The sequence below is a fragment of the Anarrhichthys ocellatus genome, unplaced genomic scaffold (assembly GCF_004355925.1).
Source record: "Anarrhichthys ocellatus isolate YVR2014 unplaced genomic scaffold, GSC_Weel_1.0 scaffold4, whole genome shotgun sequence".
NCBI classification, from domain to species: Eukaryota; Metazoa; Chordata; class Actinopteri; order Perciformes; family Anarhichadidae; genus Anarrhichthys; species Anarrhichthys ocellatus.
In genome coordinates, this window is record NW_022280034.1 from 15016606 (window position 1) to 15043628 (window position 27023).

At 43.0% G+C, this 27023-nt stretch overlaps 2 protein-coding genes across 5 annotated transcripts in view; both read right to left on the bottom strand.

The window, feature by feature from the left end:
- The window catches only part of itgb4 (integrin, beta 4), a 27780-nt gene extending 18534 nt beyond the window's left edge, over positions 1-9246 (bottom strand). For 2 of the 3 annotated variants that reach the window (XM_031844031.1, XM_031844029.1), the window contains exons 1-9: positions 9026-9246; positions 3114-3196; positions 2404-2486; positions 1720-1818; positions 1378-1582; positions 1195-1291; positions 897-1068; positions 327-590; positions 144-233 (exon numbers count right to left, since the gene is read on the bottom strand). In XM_031844031.1, coding sequence (XP_031699891.1) covers positions 144-233; positions 327-590; positions 897-1068; positions 1195-1291; positions 1378-1582; positions 1720-1818; positions 2404-2486; positions 3114-3189 — 1086 coding nt within the window. In that variant the 5' untranslated portion in view covers positions 3190-3196; positions 9026-9246. Of the gene's footprint in view, positions 1-143; positions 234-326; positions 591-896; positions 1069-1194; positions 1292-1377; positions 1583-1719; positions 1819-2403; positions 2487-3113; positions 3197-5015; positions 6196-9025 lie in introns of those variants that run through there. The other variant, XM_031844030.1, reaches the window with a different exon arrangement.
- Positions 9247-10404: 1158 nt separating this feature from the next.
- Positions 10405-27023, bottom strand: part of sap30bp (SAP30 binding protein) — a 19685-nt gene continuing 3066 nt past the window's right edge. For both annotated transcript variants that reach the window (XM_031843557.1, XM_031843556.1), the window contains exons 4-10: positions 23656-23695; positions 16633-16721; positions 14873-14964; positions 14564-14676; positions 14394-14452; positions 13653-13743; positions 10405-11836 (exon numbers count right to left, since the gene is read on the bottom strand). In XM_031843557.1, coding sequence (XP_031699417.1) covers positions 11655-11836; positions 13653-13743; positions 14394-14452; positions 14564-14676; positions 14873-14964; positions 16633-16721; positions 23656-23695 — 666 coding nt within the window. In that variant the 3' untranslated portion in view covers positions 10405-11654. The remainder of the gene's footprint in view (positions 11837-13652; positions 13744-14393; positions 14453-14563; positions 14677-14872; positions 14965-16632; positions 16722-23655; positions 23696-27023) is intronic.

Here is a 27023-nt window from a genome sequence, read left to right on the forward strand (position 1 = left end):
GTAAGGACAAATTAAAAATGTCAGCAAGCAGAAGTTTGCACAGCCACTGGACTCAATTGTCTACAGAGTTGCCATCAACTGCAAAAAGACACCAAAAAACGTCCTCTTCTACCTAACAATTGTCAGAGGAGGGGACGTTTTACCTTGAAGGCAGTCTCCATGAGTTCCAGGATGTTCTTAGAGTCTTCTTGCAGCAGACCGATTTCAGCAATGGGGAAGTAGTCTTTGAGTTTCTAAACAGAGAATCACGCACGATACAAAAATAAATCCATGACCTCAACTCTGACCTAAAACCTAACTCCATGTTTTAATGAAAGCCCACTGACCTCGTAATAATCGTAGGAGTGATTGGTGACAGCAAAGATGGGAATGATGTTGTGTTTGCCCAGCAGACGGACCAGTGTGGGTATTGAAGGGTAATCCTGGTGTATATCCTTTGTGTATTTGTCATCGTCGTCGAGGTGGCAGCCCTCGTCGTTGCGCTTCAAGATGCCCGACAGCACGTTGGCACCGTCTGACTCGTAGTGGAAGGCTGACTCGGTGGAGAAGACCAGGAGATGCGTGCTTTCGTTACGCCAGCCGATCTCCTTCTACAATAAGAATATCAATAAAATGTGAGCGGAAGAAACAGTGGTTAGTAAAGAGATTCAAAAAGAGATTCAAAGATGCAACCTTTGCTGAGCAGAAGCCATTGTGGCCAAAAGTAACAATTATAATCACTACAGCATTGCGTGAACTCGCTTGGCAAGGGCTTGAATGTGACAGATGTTCATTTATATTTAAAAGTCTCCCTAACAGAGAATTAAAAGGCAAGTTTTAGCCTTTTTTATAATCTATTTTTGCCACCCACATGTAAGCATTGCAACATATGTTTTGTATTTAACATTCTTACAAACCCCACAAACTGTAGCCTGCAATATGGCATCAAAACCTCCTTCAGGAGCATCCAGGTTGCCAGATATTTTCTCATTCTGGAGCTTATTGCTGAAGCTCTCCGCGTCGTTGGTCAACCGGATGACGTTTTGGAAAGAGAACGGTGGGTCGCTGTTGGGCCACGGCTTAGCCAGTCTGAGAAGGTGGAAGGAGGATGGACGTAAAAAGGAGAGAGAAAAGAGGGAATGGCATTTCGGTTAATCTACGGTATGTCAGTGCTTAACTTTATTCAACGTGTTCATGTGACATTTTCCCGCTTACTTTTCGGGTCTCATGTCCGTCTGGGGCTCGATGACTTTGTCGACAAACTTTCCAAACCCGATGGTGTAGTCTTTTGACAGCGTCTTAACAAAGGTAGCTATAGGAAACGCATTCGCCATCAGCATTAACGCGACAACTCGCTCGACAGTCGGCACAACAAGTTGCCAATACAAAGACGCTCACCCAGCCCGTTGCCCATCCTCTTCAAGTTTTCCAAATCGTCAGCCATAGAGTTGGAGAAGTCCATGAGAATATATAGGTCCAGGGGGCCTTCAGTCGGAGCAAACACTTGGAAGTCAACCGTCTTCTCCTCTCCTGGCAGAAAGCTCATGCTCATCTGCTGTGGATACACTTGGGACAGCTGAAGGTTCGTGTTGATTTGTTGCTTCTGAGCAGCGAGAAGGGAGACGGAGAGGAAGCACAAGGGGAAAAAAGTCACGACGTCATACTTTTTGATTTAAAACAACAGCATACATTTGAGACTAAAGAATGATTGGGAGAGAAAAGAGAGTGGTGAAGACTTACTTTTTCAATCTTCATACTGCTGCGATCTGTGATTACAGCAGGACTGCAGCCGTGGGCAAGTATATTCTTGTACAGGTCGCAGCGAGGGCCATTAAAGGTCTGAGCAGACGGGAAGTTTGATTAGTGAGTTCTGTTTCCTTTACATTACCGTGCCAAGTCTTTGCATAACAATCACTTTTGTTTTATGCAAAATGAAGATTGATTTTGTGCCTGGAAAATGGTAGCAAACTCATCCACTGGTGCAGACCAGGCGATACAGGTGAAAGCTTGAGTTGTTTTTTTTTTTTTTTGTCAAAGAACGTTTATCACAACGTGACTGTAGTTTCAAACATAGGACAGGTTACGACAAGTACTCCACCTTCAGATGCAGACCATAACATGCAGCTGAAAGCTCCCCCCCCAAAAAAAACAGTAGTTAAAAAAACTAGTGTGGTTAAATTGTCAAATTATAAATTGGAATTCTGTGGTCTTGCTAACATGCAAATCATTTCAAATTTTTGGATGTTAGCACATTGTACCAGGGCAAAGTACGTAGCTACCATCCAAGATTCAAAATATGAATCAAGTACATGGTTTGCTAAAAAAAAAAGGCAGTATTTCTCCCTGATGAATGTCAGAATTTGTCTCGGGATTGACAGATTTGAGTCCAGTTATTTTTCTACTCCTGCTGTTTTGTGCTCTCACCTCATCAGGGCAGTAGGCACAGCCTGTCCCCACCTGCAGGCATTGTGAACAGGTCCCGGCCCTGGCAGCGAAGCAGTAGTTTTCTGGAGGGGGGGGGGGGGGGGGAACAAAGTGAGAATCAAGCACATGAAGCATAGCTAGAATACCTGCAGTAACACTGAACAGGCTTGCTTTTTTCCCCAATAGTGTTCCAGACTAAATCAATGCAACAGTGATACAGTAGTAAACAAAAAGGGAGATCAAGCACAAATATCTTCCACTAATACAAAATATCATATACTGTTGCCATCAATAATATTATAATGTGTGCCATACACACAATAGTCTAAAATCGTGGGTGTATTATATTTTGGATCAATCAATTATTTAGTCTATATAATTCCCGAAGTCAGTGACAAAATCAATCTTCAAAATGTCCCTGATTTTTTACTGTATAAACAGGGAAAAGGAGGAAATAACTACATTTCAGGTGCTTGAAACAGAGACAGTCACGATCTTTCTCTGATAAATGACTTAAACAAATAATTCATGACTTACTTACTGTAAACTGCAATCTAAACTTTGATTAAAAACTGTAAAACTAAGAAAATATGGTAAGTGATCGATCGCCAACTATCCTGTTCAGGCAACTGCTTGGATACAAAATAGCATGTGATTCAATAACTTGTAGTGACATAAAGTTACTAGCCATGACTCAGGGGCTTTCTCACCTTCGGCATAACAGCCGGTCAACAGGACGGCTAGCAGCCCGAGCCCCACTGAGAGACGCAACGTCCATCTCCCCATCTCCTTCCTGCCAACACAAACACATACTGTCATATTTTGACATGTACAGTGTACAGCTAAAATCCACTGGTGGAGGGGGGGGGGGGGGGGGGGGGGGGGGGGGGGGGGGGAGAGTAGACTAAAGGTGTAACTTGAACCACCTGTACTTTCCCTCAGTCAAGCCCCGGTGAGAGTGAACAGGCCCAAACACTCCCCTTACCTTCACCACAGTTTGTGTGAAAGAGCAGAGTGGTGCAGCACAGACAGACACTCTGTACGTTCAGAAAATAACAGGAAACCTTTTCAAACACTTCCCTTGTCAACAATAATCATTTTCAACAATAATCATTTTCTGGAATGACCTACTCCATTTTAAAGAGTCTATCTAGCCATGTGGACTGACGTGGTCGCAACAAACCTCCATTATATTGGAGCTGGAAGCAAAAAATCTCAAAGACAGACATCTCAAAACTTGGGCATATAAAATGGCAAGATATCTCTTTTTTTATTTTAAGTCAAATATGACCGTGCTCTCTATATCTGGATTGAAGTGCTAAGTAATGCCTTTCATATACAGTTTTTAATTAGTGCACCATCTGCTGTAGCTCATTTCAGATGGAGACCAACTATATAGAGCCTGTTGAGACATGATACAATGAGATAGAAAAATAACGACAGGAAGAGACCAATGCAGGGTGGGACCTGGAAATATACTGGGCAGCATGCCGCGTCGACTCTCCACAATAAAACCACATAATATTTTATGCTGGAATCTTGGATAGAGAGCAATCTGATAAACAGAGAGCTGCAAAAAGATAAAAATAATCAAAAGATCTCCAGTAAAGACAGAAGGTGGAGAGCGAACAGAGGGCACTATGTGGCCTGAAATGTCTCAGTAATTGTCTCAGTGGGCAGAGAAATGAATAATGATGATTTGTACTCTGAGGATTTACACCAGAGAAGGAATTTCGACTTGAGGCGAGAGAAGGGCCTGTCCGAGTTAAAAACACAGTCTGACAACACATGGGAAAGGCACCTTAGCACCTCGCTGTGAGCTCGAGCTGACTACAGGTGTGTGTGGATGAGTTCATGCAATGCACACATAAATCACTGACTGAGATGGCTCACGGGGAAAGAAAAACAAAAAAAACAGAACAGACCAGCTCCTATCCTAACTTGACCACCAGTCACGGAATAAAGGAGCTGAGTGGAGAGAAAAAAGCACTTTGTATTTTCTCTTCCTTCTCAGACAGAATCATAGGCACGCAGGCGTTTATGACTCTGACAATAAAACTGGGAGACACAAATTACAGTAAGCAAGAGACAGAAAGTATAGATCTGAGTCCTTCATGCTGCTTTTTCTCTTTGGTCTGGCACAAAGAGAGTAGTTGTTGTCTGTACAGACAAATCCCAGCCTTCGAAGCTGTCGCTTCATTCCACCTTAACAGAATAACACAAAGCAAACTGATATAGGTCGAAATCAGTGGCCGTCCGCAAACTCGCTCACACACACACTCGTCTGGGTCGTTTCGTTCACCTGTGTTGCATTGTAGAGTGCGCTTCGATGTGGGCAGCCATGCAGAAAGAAATAATAATTTAAAAAATAAATCTGTCCAGAGCCTTGAGTCATGCAATTCTAAAACCACATGGTGAGATATGAAGTTACACAACGCGCGCTTTAGAACCAACCACCTTGCTCAAAAGGTGCGCAAATGTGAGCCAGCAGAATAATCGGAACATATTACGGGAGTGAGAAGAACACGTTTAAAAGGTGAACGGTGTTGAAAACAATGGAGCCATTAGGAAATGTTGCGACTGGATACAAATAGATTAGTGATCAAACAAACCTCTTACTGCGCGCGCTCTCGCCCAGTCCAAGTCCAAAAGTCCGACAATAAATAAGAAAGAAAAAAATTCCTTCTTGCTTTGTTTGACCCAAAAGTTTGGGGAAAGTTTGTATCCACCTGTAGAGAAATAAAAATAACTTCTTCTCCAAGTCCTCGTGTCCAAAAAATGTGTTCAAAGTTCCAAAAATAAGCCTTTTGTTCCCGTACAGTTGAGTTCTGGTCAAATATTGACTGACTTGTCCTTACGCTCAGCTGAGTCGAGAGAGAGAGAGAGAGTGTGTGTGTGTGTGTGTGTGTGTGTATGTGTATCCGCGTAGGTGCTAGAGTTTTTAAGTGTGTACGGGAGAGAGATATGAGAGACAGTGAGACCCAGAGCAACCGAGTGAAAATGACTGTGTGCTGTGATTGTATCCCTACTTTAGCTTCTGCACACACACACACCCACACACACACTCTCCCTACTTTATCCAGGTGAGCGGCTGTGACGGAGAGGGTTAACTCCCTTCCTGTACCTCTATCTCTCCCCCGCCCTGTTAGAAGTTAAAAAAGCTCCACACCTCTCTGTGTCAAGGGCCCCCTCCCTTCTGCATTCCACCCCAACAGGAGTTCACCTGTGTGGGCTTGAGGCTGGGCAGGCAGGCCCCTCCTTCCGTGGCTTCCTTCATGGCCTCCTCCCAGGCTCTTGGGAGTGGTACACAGAGCAGAACACTGCCTGCAGGCTACGGGAAACGGCTCGGTGACTCCTGCATTTACACAATCGCGCGCTCGCACCGACGGGCACATTTTCTGCTTGTCAAATATTTGAGTTTGAACATCATGATTGCCACGTATCTTTTCTCCCTTTTCTTTGAAGTAAAGCCACTTACAAGCTTACAAGACTAGAGTGCACATGATATAGAGACCATCCACCAACTAAAGGACCACAGGTTTACCCTCCAACAAGTCCTCCGTCCTTTACAGCGAAACAGCTCATTTACTATTCCCTCACTAACCGACCGATGAGTGAATGCTTCTGGTGGTCAGTCTTCTGTCAGTGTATCAGTGTGATATGACCGTATACACTGATACACTGGTCATATGGTTAAGGTTGGGTTGGGTTTAGAAGTGGCGGAAGAAGGACTCAGATATTTTACTTAAGTAAAGTAATGTCACAATGTAAAACTACTCTGTTACAAGTAAAAGTCCGGCATTTAAAATTAAAAAAATCAAAGTAATAAAATTAAAACATACTAGAAGTATCAAAAGTAGAAGTACTCATTTTGTTGAATAGCCCATATTATATCATTGGATTATAAATATCAATGTCTAATGTACTACTTCACTTTACGCTTTAATATTCAATATTACAGCTGGCTAATTTAAATTATATATCCACCCGGGGATCAATAAAGTCTTATTGATATAATTACATAATCGTTTATTTGTTGATTAGTATTTTGATAATATTTTGTATTTTTAATCTGAATCTGGAGAGTAACTAGTAATTAAAGTTATAAAATAAATGTCGTAGAGTTAAAGTACAATATTTCCCTCTATGATGTAGCGTAGAAGTATAAAGTAGTAGGAAATGGAAATACTCCAGTACCTAAAAATGTACTTAAGTACAGAACTTGAGTAAATGTATAGTTACTCTCCACCCCTGGGGTTGGGCAAATAGTGTTAGGGAAAGACTGGTCATGGTTAGAATGTAACTATCAAAGTTAGATACTTTATACACCCTATCGTTCAAATGATACCAATCCTAAAGAGATATTTCCTAAATTTAAACTCCAAACCTTTAACATCGCCTTTTTTATTCAAAGCCATTTTTGACGAGCCACATTCCTCTTAATGACATATGTCTAAACCGAGCCTGGTTGGTGAATCATTTTGCGATTTCCCTCTGGCATTGATAACTGCTATTGTGAAAGCTCCTCCTGGAGGTCCACTCAGCTCATACTCATCTCTATGCAGATGACACACAGATGTACATTTCTTCACCGCCCACTGATGGAATCAGACCTGATTTACATTGGTTTAGTGCATTGATTATAGAAAACGTGTGGATGATACAACACAGGTAGTAATTAGAGCACCAAATCAAGTTTTAACTCCTTATAATTAATCCTTCTTATTAAAGTTGATATTGTGCTGGTCACATGGTACATATTCCTTAATTACGTTGCACCTAATCAACTTAGCACAAACATTTACAAGTTGAACACATGGGGCAAGGTGTTATACTTTTGGTCTTTTTTTGGTTTAGGTAATCAGTAATAATGACCCGACCGATCTATATTTATTTTGCCCGTTGTTCGTTGTTGGTAAATCGCCTTCTTTTAATCCTTTTCCTGGAACTAAACCCTTAATCTATTTTGGTTGTTTGATAATTTCTTTGTGTTGCAATCTTGGAAGTAAGCAGTAGGGTTAGGGGTTAGTTCCAGTGTGAGCGTTTATTTCTCTGTGAAGGCCTTTCCTCTTGTCTCCAGCAGACCACACATCAGGTGTTAAAAGGTTATTCTCAACCGCCGCACTGCACCCATCACACACCTCGCAACTGGACTCACACAGACTCTGATCCGTAACCATGGTGAACCTGGGACTCTAATCTGGGATTTGAGGAGTTAACATGACTCAGAGGAGAAAACAACCTTTTCCCTCTTCACTGTACTTACCACACTGGGCAACCCCAACGGGGACATACACAGTGAAGCTCCTAGCAACCAGATCTGGTTTGATACAATGGCTAACTTCTCTCGAGGAGGGGGGGGAGAACAAAACCTCTGCAGAGACAACCCCCCCCCCCCCCCCCCTCCTCTTGCTTTCTTGGCTGACACTTTGGCAGTGATGCCAGTCTAAACAGCTCTTTCACTTGTTGAAGGAGGAGCCGAAGGGAGTGGCCCACCTACTTCATAATTTTTGCTTTCAGTAAACATAATGACTCCCAGCAGTTAGTGTGAGCAATATGGGACATATGTGCCACATATTACATGGTATGTCTATTGCAAATGTGGAAAATAGAATCTCTTGTACTTATGATATAAAATGCATCATAACACAGGAGTTCCTACCCCAGAAAGCAAAATATGATTGAATCAACAGTAAATTACTGTAACATTACAGGCTGTAATCATTCACTATTTTACACTTAAACTTACAAAAAGTCATGCAATGTAATTTGTCTATAACCTACATATGAGGCAACGTAATATAAAGGGCGACAAAGTCGGCATGGGTGAACGGGTCAAGCAAACACAGGACTTTCACCCAGGAGACGGTTGTTGGTGTCCCGTTGATGTTGACTTATTTTAACATAACCAAGTAGTTGTGTTGCCTGAACAACAGGTTCTGCACTGCAGGGGCTTGCAGAGGCGTTCTAATGGATTGTGTTGCTGGACGTTTGTAAGAGACATGAAACATAAAAAGTAACCTTTCGTAAGACATAATACCATTGTATGAGGATGAGGATACGTTGTATATTGACATTGATGCCCAACGTTGAAACCAAATTGAAAGTGCTTGTTATGTTTAATGAAGAATAAACATTATGTAATTTCAATACTGATTCACACACATCCCTAAAATGTCTATTTCCCAGTCCTCATTTAATCTAAAATATTAAATCGGCACATTGAGACAATATTGATGACATGTTTCCATTGTGAAACGTTAAACAATGTGAATTCACTGGCTTTTTGTTTCAATATGAAAGCTGTGACTGCTGTAAATATCCAAGTTTTATTTCCAACCTCAACCATATAGCAACCTTTTTTCTTATAAATTAATTTTACAATCTGGGACATCCGTAGTGTTAAGAATCCCCAGAGAGCCAACACGAGACCACAGTGATCTCTTTCATTTAAATCATTACAGTACCAAATCACCTAAATTAAAAGATTCAGTTTTTAACTCACCTAACTGTTCTTGTCTACACTCAAGATAAACTTTATTAATGAAATTAAGTCGTTCATTGACCATCTGAGCTTTTATCCGCTTTTACCAGTGAAGCTGCTGATCAAGACGTCACTTACTGTGAACGAGGTGCTGCCGAGGTGAACCGGACCTCATCAGCTCAAAGGACCGTCGACACGCATTCTGTTGGGAAACCATAAGAATCCAAAAAAACAAAAGAAGAGAAGAAGAATTGTAGAAGTTTTTGGATACAAAGTGAAATCCCGAAAAGAAAGTGTCCACTCTCAGCTCCCATTTAGTTCACTTCAAACTGAGTCCAGTCCGTGGCCAACTCCACCAATTTACATGACAAAAACGGCACTTCTTTGGACCAGTGAGGTCATTCAGTGCCCCCCCCCCCCAATAAATGTGTTACAACACAGAGGAACACCGACATTTCAGGGTGAAAAACAGTGAAACTTTCAGACGGTGTTGCGACTCAGAATAATGATGAAAACACGACTAACGTGAGTATTTTACACGGAAAAAGGGTAATGTGCAAACTAAAGTTGTATATGATAGCAAACAATGTCCCAAATGGACAATGCAAAGTGTTTGTGTAGTTGCATATGATAATTATTACAACCCCATGAACATACCATAGTAGCATAATATAGGGTAGCTAACATATTTGCTATGCTATCGATGCTACATGATAAAGAAAAGATAAAGAAAACAAAACGTTCATGTTTGTATCGAGTTGGAGGGTTAAACAAAACCACGGACTCGGATTGAATCCTCATATTTTGCTCATATTTCTAATTAGTCTTGTCTCACACCTGAGTCAAATCTGCGTGACGACAGCGGATGGATGGAGAGCTGGTTGAGGGGAACGTCGAGACCTGTTCAGTACAAATTGTATAATTGGGTGTGTCTCGTGGGCTCACCTGCAAGGTGTGCGCGCGCTCACAGGAACTTAAGACACAAACACAGTGTTGCGGATTTCATAACGGTGAATCATCCCGATAGCATTCCTTCAAGGACATCCTGTGTAGCTGTTGCACACAGCATTGAGTTTACACTCTTTATGGTACCTCATGGTGTAAAAATAACAAATTTATACTGAAACTAATCCACTTCACTTTGTGGAAAAAAGGAAATTTGCAGATACATTTTTAAAAAGTGGCTTAAAAATACCAAACACCTGAATTAAAACATGAATAGCATACAGAATTATATGCAGTAGTTTCTACATCAGCATGAATGTATTTATCATGAATACTTTCATAACTCCACATTAATGCAACCAGCCAGGCGTTAATACATCGAGAACACCAGTTCACTATAAAAGTTACTTTTTTTAAAATGTAGTGGTTTGTGAGAAAGGCAATTCTATGCATGTGCGTCATGATTCACTTTCAATAATCAATCACAAATGTAATTCCTGTGAGGGAACCATCCACAGGTTGCACACTTGACTCGCGTTGTATTTTCTCTCCTTAATCAATCCAGCTGGGAGTCTTTATTCTGCAAATGTGGCTGTCATCTAACCATAACATACCAGACGATGTGTTGAAGAGACACTGCATTTTTCTCAGTGCTGTATTTGAATTCCGGGCTCTGCAGAAACATGTTAAGAAACAACAACATGGGCAAACAAACAATTTGAGCACATCTTTGCATATTTGTTTGGTGTTTAGTCAAAAGACTGCACCCACATTCCCTATCTTACAGAGTGAAAAGGTCATGAAAAAATATTTGCGGCTTGTAACGGTAATCAAGTGGGAAAAGCTTGAAGTTTGAAATAACTCAATGGGGAATTTTGGCCTGCTCACACTGTAGACTTTAACCCTGGAGTGGTGCTTCAGAAGTACTCTGACCTCTTACTGCCCTCCCCCTCCATATGTGGAGACTGAGGTGAGGAACAGCACAAGTCAAAACTCCACCTGGAGCACACATGCATTCCCTGAGACGAAAGACAAATGGTGTGTGTGTGTGTTTTTGAGAGCCGGAGAGATTCTTCAGCCTGCCTGCAGTCTTCATCCCGTGTAAAGCTTTGCTAGAACGGCGAGACAACAGAAGCTTTTAGGTCCTCATCTGGCCCGAATAGCGGTTCCATGCGCTTCACCTTTCAGATAAAGTCACTTCAGTGTGCTGGTTGTAAACAGTTAGAAATGACAAGAAAAAACAGACAAGAATCCAACTGAAAAGACAACATCTGATCCATTTATTCCTCTTATCATCAATACATATGTACAAGTGTAAAAAATATCTTACTTTATAGTCGGTCAATTTGCCAATGATGGAAAAAAAAAAAGCTGATGCACATATCGACCTAGAACACATAACTGCTGCGGGATGCATAGAAATACTGCACCAAAACTATGGACACGTTTACAGATATTTCTACCAGGTCTGTTTGGGACCTTCTTATGCAAACACATATAGAAAAAAACATAATGAATGTTTTATAAGCATGAGATCTGCATGCACCACACCACAGGTTTTCAGAGGATCTATTGAGTATTTTCAGCAAACTGCAAATTTGGCTTCATGAGGCAATAGTGCAGATACAATCCCAGAGATAGACGGCAGTGACGTCTTTAGATCAGTCCACGTGTAGCAGAGGGGATTTGTACGTTGGTTGTAAGAGTCCACGAGTTCATTTGAGCTCTCTCTCTGCTTCCTTCCACATACGTAATGAGCGCAGGACAACACAGGTCTTGCAGCTTCCTGTCACTCTTATAGACTAACACAAACACAGACAGATCACTGCTTTGCCTTCTTTAGGATGGTGCCCACCGCAGAGATGACCGTGGTCTTGGTGCCGCTGGCGGTGGTCGTCACGGAGACGACGGCAGGCAGGGTCGCCGTGGTGGTGATGAGGGTGGGCTGGGCCAGGGTCACAGGGATTGCAGAGTCCCACTTGCTTTTCCTCTTCTGGGCCTCTGCTGTGGAGAGGAAACACGGGGACGTGAGCTCAGGATTTAAAACCGCCAGCTGCACAGGACGAGCTGCACGGCACGATGCCGAGGAAAGGCCCGGTATCACTTCAGGTAAAGGTACCCAGTGGAGTTTTGACCACAAGTAGTGCTATGGAGCAGTGTGTTTAGTTTAGTTTGTGCAGACATGCGCGAGCCAGTCCTGACGTCAGCTTCCAGGCTACTCCGCTGACGGTAGCGGAATTGACCCTTCGCTAAGTCCCGCCCCTCGAACACAGATTGGCCAATCATAGCGTAATATCGGCCAGCTCAAACCAGGGTCTGACATCTATCCGGCTCTGCTCCATAGACTCTCATGCAACGGCCTCAGATTTTCTGCTGCTTAACGTCGTGTAATAGTGATACTCGTTACCCGGACAGTTTGGAAGTTTCTAAAACAGGTAAAAACCTGTGGAGCTAACATTAGCAGAGTATGTTAGCACATCTTTAACTAGCGTTAGCACTTCTATGCTATGCTAGCTACTGATGGTATACTGAATGTCTACACATACAATCATTAAAAAACTAAAGCAGTAACAGTGAAATAAGATCTATTCTGCTTTACAGAAACAGTGTTGTTCCTTCATTTTGTTTTCTTCTGTCTGGATCTCCAGGTGATGTGGAGGTTCACTTTTACACGGTGATCTGTAGCTTTAGCTCCTATCTTTATCGTTTTAACTTGATTTGCTGATGAATACGTTTGACATCCTCGATATATCTTTCAAACCCTTCTGTCGGCTTCTCTCCGAAATTGCTTTTTTGTTTTTTCATGAATGAGATCATATATATTCAGGGAGTGCAGTTCGTGACAGTGTGGGCTCCAAGGTAGCTCTGACAGCTTGACGGAGCTGTAGCGGGGGGAACGGAGATCAGCGAAGGGTCAATAGGGGTAAGAAACGTAGCAATGCACCAACCAAGGCAGCGTGAATAAGACTGCTAGCTAGCAAACATGCTGTTAAACAATGTACAACTATTATTATTTAAATTTTTAATAAAATCAACTTAACTCCACAGGGCCTTAAGTAACATGACTTCATCTTTCTGTATGAGTAATTGCTTTCTGACATTCAAACATAGGTCTCTGTTCCCTAAATGTTGCGTTAAGAGGGTTGTCTGGTAACCGTAGGGTCAACGGTTCGATCCTCGATTGGGACGTGTCACGTGTCCCTGAGCAAGACACTGAACCCCCAGCTCCCCGGGCGCCTATCATTGGCAGCCCACTGCTCCCTATATACAGGGATGGGTCAAATGCATATGTCAAATTTCATGTATGTGTATATGTATATGACAATAAAAAAAATGGTTTCGTTATAAAGACTATTTAATTGTGACAGGATTATTGTGGAGAGAGTTGCAATGCACAAGTGATATTTATATAAATTATACACAATACCAAATAGCCTTGGCATTAAGGCAGAATATAATTTTTAGAATTTTCCTTAAAAAAAATGTATAAACTCATACAAAAAGAATCCCTCTTAATCATCACTTAAGACCCATTAGAAGTGCCTGCACCCTGCCTGTATTTTCTTACTTTGCTGTGTTCGGGATGTTTCTGGGCGTCGGCCTTTATGAAAACCAGCGCCCGAGTGCCAGATTGTCAGCACGCATTCAAGAGGAAGCTACGAAAACGGCAGACGAAGCTCATTTTGTTCCAAATAGTTTTGCCGGCAGATTTTAAAAACCACTTGGTCGTGTGACACAATTGCCGGGACGTTTATGTAGCACGGTGCACTTCTGGAAGGAGCATAATCCGCGAGGCGCTGCGGTCATGGCGGATGTTTACCTGAGGCCGTGGTGGTGGCGGTGCTGCTGGTGGTGGAGGCTGCTGTGCTGGAGGGGTTGGTGCCCTTCTTAGTCCCTGTGACAAACTCAATCTGTGAAAACGCACAGAACGTTAGGCCGCTGATTTAATTACTGGCGCTGCTGGATGTGTGACTGTTTTTTTTTTTTTTTTTTTAAACCAACAACCACAACCTATTGCTGCTTGTCAACTCAAGGGGCACATCATCAGCGACAACGTTTGCAAACGAGGGGGGGGGGGGGGGCGTGAAATGACTCATTCCCTCCGTCTCCGTGTCATTCTCACACAAAATCTCGCTCCTCTGTAGCCTGCACAATGAAGCAGCTCCTGTAGGGTACATGTTCATTCAAGTCCAGTCTCTAAACTAAGGCGCAGGTGCTGGAATGATGCTGCTGATCGTAGCAGTGTGTATCACCTCGGAGTGATTATTCAGCGTAACTACCATAAAGCAAAAATAGCTGGCAAAGAAAGACACACTCAGGTGTTTTTTTGGAAGTGCATTCGTACAGAAAAACAGGCATGGGCACGGCTCGGCTGTAAAGCTGTACCGGGTTGGGCCTGAGCTGCAGCAACGAGAGCTGAACTTGGCAATGCAGTTTTCTGCGTGGGTCTGATGGAGAACGTTAGGTAGGAATTAAGTGCAGCTGGTGGAGACTTGCCCGTGACGCAACAGAGAAGAGATCTGACAGCTATTTTTTGTTTTGTTCTGATAGTCAGACTCACCTTGGTCCGCTCCTTCTTGGCTTTCTCCAGTTTGTCCATCTCCACTTTCTGGGCTTTGGCTGGAAGGATAAGACACAGACACACAGACACACACAGACACACACACGCTTGTTTGTCGAGTTGTGTTCACACGGAGCTGCGAGGAAGAAGTAAAAGTAAAAGCAGCTCACCTAGAGCTTCGTAGTAAGAGTCCTCTGACCAGCCGTGAGGATCAAACATATCTTTCGGGTAGTTCGTTCCCAGTTCATCTATGCTGCAGAACTGGATGAGCTTCTCGTAAATGCTAAAACACAAATAAGACACTTTGTGGTACATTGTTGTGTTGCAGGTGGAGACAATGAGGGAGCTTGTTAAGTGTTTACACCAGAAAGTGTTTCTGGCATCACGTGTACGTAGCATTCCGTGTGTGTGTGTCTTGTTTGGACGTGCGTTTGGATGTGTGTGTTGGTTTGGGTGTGTACTTCAGCTGAGCTGCGTACCTCGGGTTTCTAAATTCTTTCTTTTTCTGGATGTGGTTGTTTGTGTCAAAATCTCCATGGAGCTTCCTCTCGTACAGCTTGTGGATCTTGTCCTGTTGCCAAAAAAAAAAAAAAAAAAAAAAAAAAAAAACAGATCAGCAAAGGACGTGAGCAGACAGTGAGTCGTCATCAACAGCTTCCTCCACACTCTACCAGTGTCAGTGTCACCGGATAAACAAAACTAGATGTGATCAGCTCGAGCTGGAGCGAGGGTCAGTGTGAATGGAGCTAGTGTGTGGAAGGTTTCTGATACCTTTGGAGAAATATTTGACAACCACGTTCCACTGAGCCACAAGGAGCTGGCAGGTGTGGCCGGGACACCAACAGTGATAACTGAGGGCCAACATGGAACAAGATGGAAGACGGGAATGCTGCTCAAAGGAGACGCTTATTACTGCTTCGCCATTGTCTTCCTTAATGAGCGTTTTCTGATCGGCTGAATGATAAATGACATTTTAAACCAAATGAGGATGTTACAAAATAATAGATAGGAGTATTTTTCTAATTTGCCACCACTATGATTTGGTCATGTTAAGGCACCGTCACCATTGTTGGGGCTTCAAAGCTTCAGCGAGAAATATTCTGCCTCTTTCTCTTCACGAGCGTCAAAAGAAACAGATCTCAGTCAGATCTACGGTTTTATTTCGTGGTCACTAAGCTTGAGCTCCGGTTAGTCTGTGCATTTAAACAGCGGTGGGAGGGGAGACGACGAAGACGACGACGACAACACAAGCTGTCCGACTTTCCTCAAACTCGGTCATTATTTACTGATATTGTACTTTACTATGCTATCATTGTCTAATGAGAGACGAGGACAAAAATCGATGCGATGCATGAATCTTGATGCATGAAGCGATGATTCATGCAGAAAGGTGGAATAAACCGCAAGAAACCTATTCGAAGTATGCCTCCGTTCCCCCGTGCCCTCGGGGCAGGGATATCCAGGCTGTTCAGGTGAAGGTGAATCATTAGTTGCTCATCTGATAGGCGGGGGAGTGTCGGCCCCGGCGGGGATCTTGCCGGGCTGTGCGCTTACTAAGTCAGCAGTGTGTCCTGACCTGCCTCCGCTCCTCGGGAGAAGAACAAACCTGGCTGCAGCGAGACACACCGAAAGAGAGCAGCGCTGGGCGACGCTTTAATTGACAGAAGATGACACCGTGTGCTGCTGTAATTACAGGGGGAGAGTCAGAATTTATGTAGCCACCAGACTGCATTTCTAACCCCCGGAGGGAGGCGAGGGGAAACTTCTAAATTTCTCACTTGGAGAACAGGTTATTTTGAGTGCGTCGACGCCAAGAAGACTCAAACGCTCTAAACTTTAACTCGTGACCGCAAACTCCAAACTCTAAACCTTGTGCGGACTCCAAAAGGGGAGAGTGTTTACGGTGTGTCTGCTTATGAAACCAACCAGTGACGAGTCTTCACCCTTCGGTAGTATGAATTTACTAACGGCAAAGTGTTTCTCCAGCACACACAACAAGCCTACAGACATGTTAAAACACAACACTGGGCACGGGGACTATTCCAGCAAGCTTGCAGTGAAAACCCACAAACCCCGGCTACATTCACACGCCCCTCTCTCCTCTGGTCTGATTATCAGACAAATCTGTGGCCGTTAGTGGTGGATATAAAAAGGAGACGGCAGCGTAGTGTGTTCAAGAGAAGAAAAAAAGCGTTTGGCAGTGCTTGAGTCACCATAACAACAGCGGAGGCGTGTTTACCTGTAGTTGGCTCGAACAGCGTCCAGGGGGCTCGGGGGGGATCCGGATCTCGTTGGGTGACATGTTCCTCACCTTCTCCGAGAACAGAGCTGCCAAGAAGAGACAGAAACACAAAACATGAGCACTTGGGCGTTCTCACCTCGGCAGCTTTCCCCTCCACGCGCCGAATAAGAAGCCGTTGTTGTGCTTAAACAAAGTGAAACTGTTTTAGTGTTTGAATTAACAGAAGGTGGGGGGGAATGTGCACTGGAGAGCAAACTCAAGTTAATCAAACAAGGGTTTTCACTGTGTGATAAGCAAACACTACTTGAGGAATTCCTGAGCATCCTTGCTGTTCATTATAATCCTGTGTGTATGTCAGTGGTTCTTTTAGGGCAGGGTATGAGGAGTGAACGTTCGTGGCCAGGGAGTGGCAGTTGTTTGGGCTTGTGAGGAGAAGGGAGGCTCCCCTCCCTCCTCCCCTCTGGACCAGTCTCTTGTTTTGCTCTCCCTGCTCGACTTGCCTCACTCTGCTTTCTCTGACTGCGGGCCAGGCATTCTTCAGTGTCACCCTACATCCCAATCAGACACAGAGTCTTCACAGTCGTTCAGCAGCCGTCAATCACGCTCTGAATAAGTGCTGCAAGCTGCGTGCTGTGTGTGTGTGTTTTAACGCAGGAGCTTGGCCCTGCTGATGTTCTGCGCGGATCGTCAACAAGTCGAAACTTGCCGCAAGTACATAATTTTCTGTCTTTTAGCTTAGCCTTGCTGAACACTTTATCATAAAAAACACAAGAGGAACATTCCAGTCACGTACTCTTACACTTTAAGTGGAGTATCAGCAAGCTGGCTGTGAGGTGTCCAGGAGGTGTTTTCTTGTTTGGGGATGAACAATACTGATATCAATAATTGAGAATTTTGATATATTTTCTTAGGAGCCTGTAAAATTGGCCTTTTAATAAGAACTATTTTAGCGCCCGTTCAAAACATGCCTACACGGTGTAACAGCTAACATCGTAGCGAGCGAGCAGTACCCAGCATGCCCCGAGGGGTCCCCTATTAAACTACAGTGTGTATAGAACGCAACATTAATAAATATGTCCCATAGATCTCGCTCACGCTAACATACTGATGCCTAGAAGTTAGCGTTTACCAAGTTAAACATCTTAGCTTAGCATGTTAGCGCTAAAGGCAAAGTGCAGCTGAGGCTGATGGGGATGTCATTGGTTCTGCAGGTATTTGCCGCACAAAATCCAACAGCTGCTGAGATAGCATAGCTAAAAATAAACACTACGGACTTTCAAAATGACCGTAAACGCATCTTATCAGCAGACATATACGCAGATATGACATATCTGTAAGAAGCTAATATTGTCAATTACATGACACGAGTATCGTCAAACTGTCACGCACCGAAGGCCGTCATCGAATGTCTGGACAAATTAGTAATGGCGTTTACTTCGTTGATCAGATAGTTCCCGCTCAAGTTGTACGGCTACTTGTGTTTCAGCAATAATGGAGAAATTTGGCTGATTTGTAGAAAAGGATTTGGTAGAAAACAAAGAAAGATATCGTTAAAATTTTAAAAGTTACCCAGCTCTACCCACTGACAATGTCTTTGAACTGCATTGGCACTTTTGCTACGGTTGACGGACTGCAGTCCGTCTCTCTGTGCTGGCTACAATCTGTCCGCTGACATAAACACTGCTGGTCCTCAGCGGCGCCGTCCCACACCGACGCTCTCTTTCCAGCAGTCCCTCCCTTCGGTATCTTTCCCCTCGGTCCTCTGACCGTGTGTGGGACCACAGATCCACACGACCTGCCGCCCTGACCTTTCTTTTACTATGTCTGGAAAGGTCATGGAGGAGCACCCTCTTCCATTAGCTTCACAGCTGGTATGGCTATGGTTTGCGAGGAGCAGGGCGTTGCCTTTGTTGGCGAGTCCCATCAAGTCATGCCAAGCATGCATGCATGCATGCTTGTATGCATGCATGCTTGGCATGCATGTATGCATGTATGTATGTATGTAGGTTCGCACACATTTTTTGACAGCAAAATCATGAAGATAAATGGTTCCGTGCATCCAAGTAGTTTAAAGAACCCATATTTTAAAGCACAGAATATACTGCGGCCTCCAACGATAAAAAGCTTGACAAGGCAAGTCTGGTGAGTCAGAGGCATTAGGTGTGAGCTTGGTATATCAGCTAACTCTCTCACAGACAATTACACACTGTAGCTGCAACAGGCGGCTCAGCATTGTTGAAGCCCGCTAATCTGCTCTAGACATCAGGAGATTTAGTGGATCATTTTAGAGCCTTCATGGACAAACTCTAATTTAAACACCAGAATAAACTCTGGGGCCTCCACAGTAGCAAAGGAAGTGTGAATAAATCACAGCTCGTGTGCGATAAACATCCCCGTTTATAATTCGGATCAGTGTGAGAGGAACGTCCTCATGTAACAGCAGAGCTGACAGGAAGGACGTGGAGACACAGAGCAATAAACAGACAGAGAATCGCCATCTGTCCTCGTGAAAAAAAACTGACAGAAAGTCACAGCTTGTGCCCCGAGGGCTCTTTTGGGACAGACGGACAATGTCTTCAGTGAACGGACAAAGAGCCGTCTTCAGCCTGCTGATGGGAGGCCTTTTGCCAGACCCACTGTGACATTTACTGACAGACGACACAGAGGAGCCAAGCTGCGCTGCAGTAATGTGAAGTGTCTGGGCCGGGAGTCACAGCCAATGGTGGCCGTTTGAAAACTAAAAATTGCTCCGGAGCGTTTCCCCTTTTCCTACGAGACTTCTTTTTATGGCTGCAACAAACCGGAGGAGTGGAAGTGGTGATGATCCATGGGCAGAAGCCACCAAGTTCACTCGGCTACTGCCGTCCTGCCAGCTGGGAGCGTGTCGGGAGTCCAAGAGGAAGGCTTCTTACTAAAGTACACTTTTAGAACACACCAGCAGCGCTCAAGAATGCAAAAAGCTGTGACAATCTCCCCTTTTGTGCAGTTTTAGAACAAACTAGTTGCATTAATCATCTCCTACTTGGATTAATTCAGGCATTCCCTTTCAAAATAAAACCATTTCTCTATGGGGTTCAATCAGCAGTCATATTATTTTGATTATTCTACTCAGGTCTCCACTCTCATTGCAACACATCGTTACATGTTTAGTTGTCTGGTGTTATTTTGCAGTGACATGACGGATGAGGATGAGTGCAGCATTGTGTAATCTGTGCATCTAGCTCCAGGCTCGTATAAACAAACAGCAGTGTGGGCCGTTCGTGGCTTTTCTCGGACCGGTGTGTGAAAAGCTGCTCCCTGTATCACTCATATCCTGTCTGATCTGATGCCCACTGAACACACCTGTACAGGTCAGCCATTACTCACTAACCGTGGGTCATAACCCACCTGTCAGTCAGTGGACAAAGAGGCTTTGATAACTCACCCGGGTCTAGTTAGTGATTCATACGTTCAGTGCACCAACACCCAACTGGCACAATAAAATGTAAAAGTCTGGTTCTTACGGCGTGCACTAGGTCTGTATTATTATACATGCATACCGATCCAGAAGCGGGCGTCATTCTGTGTGGTTCTTATTGTCATCAATGACTAAAGGCTCAGTCATTTCCTAAAACAGCTGGGCACTGTAAACACTGTAAACTTCACTAAAACAAGAATAAACAGGGCATTTATTGGGACTATTTTCTGCTGCAAATGAATACAATGTTTCTGCAGGGCGTTCAAAGTTAAATTTAGGACTGTTCAACACTTTTTTATTACCATATAGAATGAAAACGTTTCAGGATGATACTGGCAAAATATAATAAAGTATGATGGAAAATCAGTAGGGGCCTAGAATTATTTATTATTATGTCACATTGTACAGAACTTTCCAGCAGTAATAATTCTTAATCATAGAATTCATGAAGTGAATGTGACCCCGGAGGCAAGCAGCTAGCAGTAGTAACAGTGTTACCGGTTTAATGCTGCCTTCACAATCCACTGTTGAAATAATACATTTTAGTATTATTTAGTTAATTGGTGTGTAATACCTCCTGACAGCCCGCAATCAGACACACAAACATGCGATACCTTCGGGGCCGGACACATGTCTGTATTTCTGTGAAGTGGGCAATGAACACATGGCCTCAACTGTACGATCAGCTAAGCAACATCAGGAGCAACCTGCCTCTGCACCCTTTAAAGTGGCCTCGTATTTTACTAGGACGGTAAAAGTCGCTTTACATTACTGCCTATGGTAGGCAAGAGGCAATACGAACACTTGTTTAAACATTATATATAATACTTAAAGACTTTTAATACCTTCCGAGGCCTTTTTAGGAGAGACTTTTCAAGACCTGCCCATCTTCATATTAATAAAGGTTGAGCCAGGTGCGTTCACACCAAACGCGGCACGAATTGTTCGTGCGAGTAGATCACATACAAATTCTATGTCAATGGAATTTGCAATGGCGCGGCGCGAATTTGTGTCAAACGCCAAAACGCCCCAAATGCGTGAGTTGAAATTTTTCAACTTCGGCGCGATAGCCTATCAGCGTTGAGATGTTTCTCCTGTCATCACTGACGTCCTGCCGTTGTTGAATCAGGAAATAAATACTGTAGCCGTCTGTGTTCACCCAGAGCTCTACGATACCTCATATCAATAGAGACCGGCCCAAACTATGTATAAATGTGTGTGTGTAAACCATATGGTACAAACAATGAAAAAGACGCTGCCGTATTTACGTCTAGATGACGTTATTGTGAGTGTTGATGGAGCTGCTACAATGTTAGCTTAGCCTAGCACCGATCGATCCGAGCTTCATTGAGAAAACAAGTATTTTAAAAGTTATTTGCTCATCGTCTTGCGGAGAGAACTAACAAAACATGAATTCAGACTTTTTACAAATCGGCATCATTACGTAGTTATTTCGGAGTCCCTTTTTGTCGGTTTATTGCAGTTAAAGCACAGCTAAATCTGTTTATTTTGGGTCCATACAGCTGTAGTAAACAGCCGACGTGTGGCTTGCTAGACAGTGAATACACTTCGATAAAATCCACGGAGCTCCTCTGGACAATGTTATGAACCAGACATGACAGCGTTTAGTTTCCCGTGATATCTGGGACTTCCGCAACACGTACTAAGCACACACTTTTTCAAAAATATTTCAAACTGCATGACCACTGATCTTTTACAAATTGTAAACACATCCCTTCTCCCAGGTGTCTTCCCACAAGCCCTAAAAACTGCAGTTATTAAACCGCTCCTAAAGAAGGCTAGTTTAGACTCCGCAACAATGAAAAATTATAGGCCAATATCAAACCTCCCATTTTTAAGTAAAATAATTGAAAAAGCGGTTTTCCAACAGCTGAACAATTCTTGGCCGTAAATAACTGCTTTGATGTCTTCCAGTCAGGCTTTCGACAGCACCACAGTACTGAAACTGCTCTTGTTAAGGTTTTCAACGACATCCACTTAAACACAGACAATGGCAGAAGTTCAGTCTTAGTATTACTGGATGTCGGTGCTGCATTCGACACGGTCGACTATGCCATACTCCTAGAAAGACTAAAAATCTGGGTGGGACTTTCTGGCACAGCACTTAACTGGTTTGAATCCTACTTGAAGGACCGAGAATACTTTGTGTCTGTAGCTAATTACACATCAGAGCTGACTAAAATGACACGTGGTGTTCCCCAAGGTTCAATACTGGGGCCTCTTCTTTTCAACATCTACACGCTTCCACTAGCTCAGATTATGGAAAACAACAAAGTGTGTTATCATAACTATGCAGACGACACACAAATCTACATAACTATGTCACCAGGGGACTATAATCCCATACAAGGGCTGGGTAACTGCATTCAACAAATCAACAACTGGATGTGCTAGAATTTTCTTCAATTAAACAAAGATAAAACCGAAGTAATTGTTTTTGGTACCAAGGACGAACGATTGAAAATCACCGCTCAGCTTCAATCACTGATGTTAAAACCCACAAACCAAGCCAGAAATCTAGGTGTAGTTATGGATTCAGACCTCAACCTGAACAGCCATATCAAGACAATTACAAAATCAGCCTACTATCACCTGAAGAATATATCAAGGATCACTCTGATTGTCTCAACAGGATTTGGAAAAACTTGTCCATGCATTTATCTTCAGTAGACTGGACTACTGTAACGGTGTTTACACAGGTCTCTGTAAAAAGTCTGTCAGAAAGCTGCAGCTGATTCAGAACACTGCAGCTCAAGTCCTCACTAAGACCAGGAGGGTGGATCACATTACTCCAGTTCTGAGGTCTTTGCACTGGCTTCCTGTCAAACAAAGAATTAACTTTAAAATCCTGCTGTTGGTTTATGAAGCACTGAATGGTTTAGGGCCAAAATACATCTCTGATCTGCTGGTACCTTATGAACCATCCCGACCCCTTAGGTTGTCTGGGACTGGTCTACTTTCTGTTCCCAGAGTCAGAACTAAACACGGAGAAGCAGCGTTCAGTTTTTCTGCTCCACATATCTGGAACAAAGTCCCAGAAAGCTGCAGGTCTGCTGAGACCCTCAGCTCCTTTAAATGTAGATTGAAGACTTTTCTGTTTGCTGCTGCCTTTAATTGAACCACATTCAATTAATATATTAATCAATTTCCTGCATTTTACTACTGTATTTTATTTCTTACACTGTTTTTGTTGTTTCAATGAATGTTCTTAATTGTTTTTAAATCTCCTTTTCTTTTGTCTTATATTTTGATGCTTTTAATGGTTTGATGTGAAGCACTTTGAATTACCTTGTTGTTGAAATGTGCTATACAAATAAACTTGCCTAAGCAGAAATAGGTTATTTTTTCCATGGTTGATGTCGGACAGTTGAACGGATTTCAGGGCGATAAGCCACGCCCCCTCTCAAGCGCGTCCAGCGCGATTCACGCGAATGAACACAAATGGTCCCCGGCGAGACTGGCAGCGCGAATAATTCGCTGCGTTTGGTGTGAACATGGCAAGGTTAGGAGTTGGTCAAATGTATGTGTGTGTGTGAACTCACCAACTAGCTCATTGGGGTCCTTTCTTTCTACTTCTGGGATCTGTAAAAAGAAAAGAAGAAGAGTGAAGAAGAGAGAAAGAGAGATACATGGGGTATTTAAATCTCTTTTGAAAAAGGAGAATGTGATCATCAACAGCACCAGTGGAAGAGATTATCAAACCATGTTCCCAGCTTGGATATAGTGGTGGATTACAAGTGGGTTGGTGAGGTGAACTGGCCGTTCTTGTGAAAGATGTGGAACTGGAAACAAAAGCTCATTCCATAAGTACCTGAGTCCTACAAATCACAGATGCTAAATGCAATAGACTGCACCGAATGGAAGCCGACGGGTGAACAGTTTCTAAGAAGTAGTAGAAACCAGAAGAGTAAATCTAGGCAGCTTCCAGTGAATGCCTGAGCTCGGCAGCAGGAGGAGGAGTCCTGTACAGCAGAAATATGCCGCCTGTTGTGCCAGCTCTGTGGGCAAAACACAGGTTCAGCACAAAGGAACAGGGCTGGTATTCACGGGCATCATGTCGTCACTTAGCAACCGCATGGGCACATTAAAGAATTGTCCTGAAAATCACGAGGAGGAGGAGGAGAGAAAGACAGCGGAGCACGCTGGCAGAAATCCAAACCAAAAACTAAAATAAAACGAGCCAATAAGATACTCTTCAGTTCACTGATCCACAGCTGAAGGAGGGTCAAGAGGTCACATTAAGCTATAAACCCGCAGCACTGGACCTGCTGTGATTCACTGGGGGTTTTAATAAAGAATTTAAACTTAGCCTTAACCAACACCGACCCATGTCAGGGATAAGTTAAGAGCAGCGTTATGAGGATCGACTCGCTTCCCTGTAAACTGCACATCTTGATCTGAATATGTTCGCGGTCAATGGCAGTGACAACAAATGAGTTTAGCTGTTCTTCTGAGTGCCTAATTGTTGACAACATTTGAAAAATTAAATGAAATCTTTATTGAGACTTAGACAAGAAGCTTTGATTGTACATTGGAGCTGAGAAGACCTCATACAAATAAATAACACTAATCAAGGTTATAATCTCTTTTATTGAAACAACTCAAAGGAAGCACAAACAGAAAGTTACAACAGAACGCTTTCTTGCCGCTTTCCTGCCATTGTATTGGATTTGAAAGCAGCGGGCATTTAATAGGTGGTGAGGGTCTAATGAATGATGCTTCATGGGAAACGTAGGATGTGGTATTTTTGAGCTCGACTCACACTAAGGCCAAACGGTACCCCTTTAAACATGCTATGACACAGAATTACCACTTATTTCCTAATTACAGAACTATAAGAGCATCCCAGACTTAGTCAGTGGGTGCTACATGAAGAGTAGACGGATGCAAACGTAGAACCTCACACATGCTTCCATTTATTTTCTATTAAAAAAAAAATAAAGGTAGCTCAGACTTTTATCCAGGATAAAAACCCGTCTTGCTCAAACGAGATGATTCTACAGCTTTGAGTTCAATGCTAACAAAGTCATGCTAACACGCCCACGGGGACAACATGCTGATGTCATATTTACCAGCTTCAGCAGCATTAAACACGTAGTAAAGTTACGGTCAGTTATGTAGTAATTTGGTCGTATACTAGGCATGACAGCGCTATACCAAAGGTTAAGGGATCCTTAAAGTTATATTCTATAAAGCTTTAATATCTGATTCCTCAGCAATCCATCCAAGAGTTGTCAAGATATTTCACTCTGAAACAACAATGTAAAACTGCTGGTGGTGCTAGAGGAAGAGTCGGTGATCAGAATTGATCGTCTACTTCGGATCGTGAACGTCTAATCGAAACATCATGCCAGTCCATCCAAAAGATGTTTCACTCTGGATCAAAGGTGTGGACCGACGCCTGGCAATGGACACAGGAGCTCTGAAGCTCAGGTTAAAGGGAGACCTCCCTAGTGCTCACTATGATGCCCTGCTGCCCAACTACATCGAAAAGACAAACACTTCACAAAGAGCCCTGAGATCACAGACAATTCCCTCAACGTAAGTGTTATAACCAAGCAAACAGAAACCCTTCCAACACCCCATAAATAATGTATGAGCAGCAAAGCTCTTCCCCAGAGGAACCGGGCAGAGGGCCATAGACACATTTCAGAGATTTCATGAGAATCCATTGGCTCTGGTTAAAGGAGATCAAAGTATTGTGAGGTGACCTTCTTATCTGCAGTTAGCCAGAACTGTATCAACACACCAACTGCCATTCAGAGCCAATAGATAACATAGATAAGAAAATACAGAGGAAAGACAGAATGAGAGCTGATATAAACATTCTCTCTCATTCTGTCAACTAATACATCAGAATCTGAGCCAAAGCTAAACAGCATCGTGTTATTCTGCTGCTACAGGCTGCAAATTAAATCATATATCAAGATATTATTATTGGGCCTGTCACAATAATTACGTTTTAGACTTATCATACGATATATGGATAGGACAGTGATCACTTTTGCTGACCTCGATATTGCCCATTGCGTTGACATAAGAATGTCACAGACATTAGCCAGCATGCTGCCAGAATAAACAGCAGGGTTCCCCTCCCATTACAACACTCGGGCATTTTCATGAACAAAGCCATGGAGTCCATTTCATTCATTGTTTTGGTTGTGTGGATTTATTTGCTTTCTGTTTAATTTCTTTAGAATATTTCAATATTTGTGTTCACATTCCAATGTCTGAAGATTCTTAGAAACGTCACTGCTCTCAGGGTAAACTTGCATTATTAAGCTATTATATCACCGGTATCAGTGGCATGAAATAGTGATACACAATCATGTCTAAATTGATAACATTTTGGACTAAAGTTCTTGATTAAATGAGAAGACATGCTATATCATGATATACATCGTTAGATATTAAATGACCTATGTCTAGATGGGAGATTTTTGCCATATCAGCTACAATACACACCACACCTGTCAGTCAACCTGTGGGCTGAATAAAAACCTAGTAATTAAATTATTGAATATCATTTCTTCAAATTAAACCACATTGCTTCCATTACTTCCCTTGAACTGTTGTTTCTCTTTCATGAGAATAAAGCTCCACATGGCCAGTCCTGTACTGTTGGGAAATCACATCATGACACACAGTGTCACAATAACACAAAATCCGTGCATTGCCAGCGCTGTTATCTCGGCGGCATAATGAAGAGACAAAACTCTCCCAAACCCGCAGCTTATCACATTATTATCTCACAGAGTAGACGTCGTCTGACTTGTATTGTTTCCGCTTGTTGGGTTTGTGACTCACTCTCACTGACCTGCACCAAACAGTGCATGCAGGAAGCTCACATGGCTTTACAACAAACACACACACACACACACACACACACACACACACACACACACACACA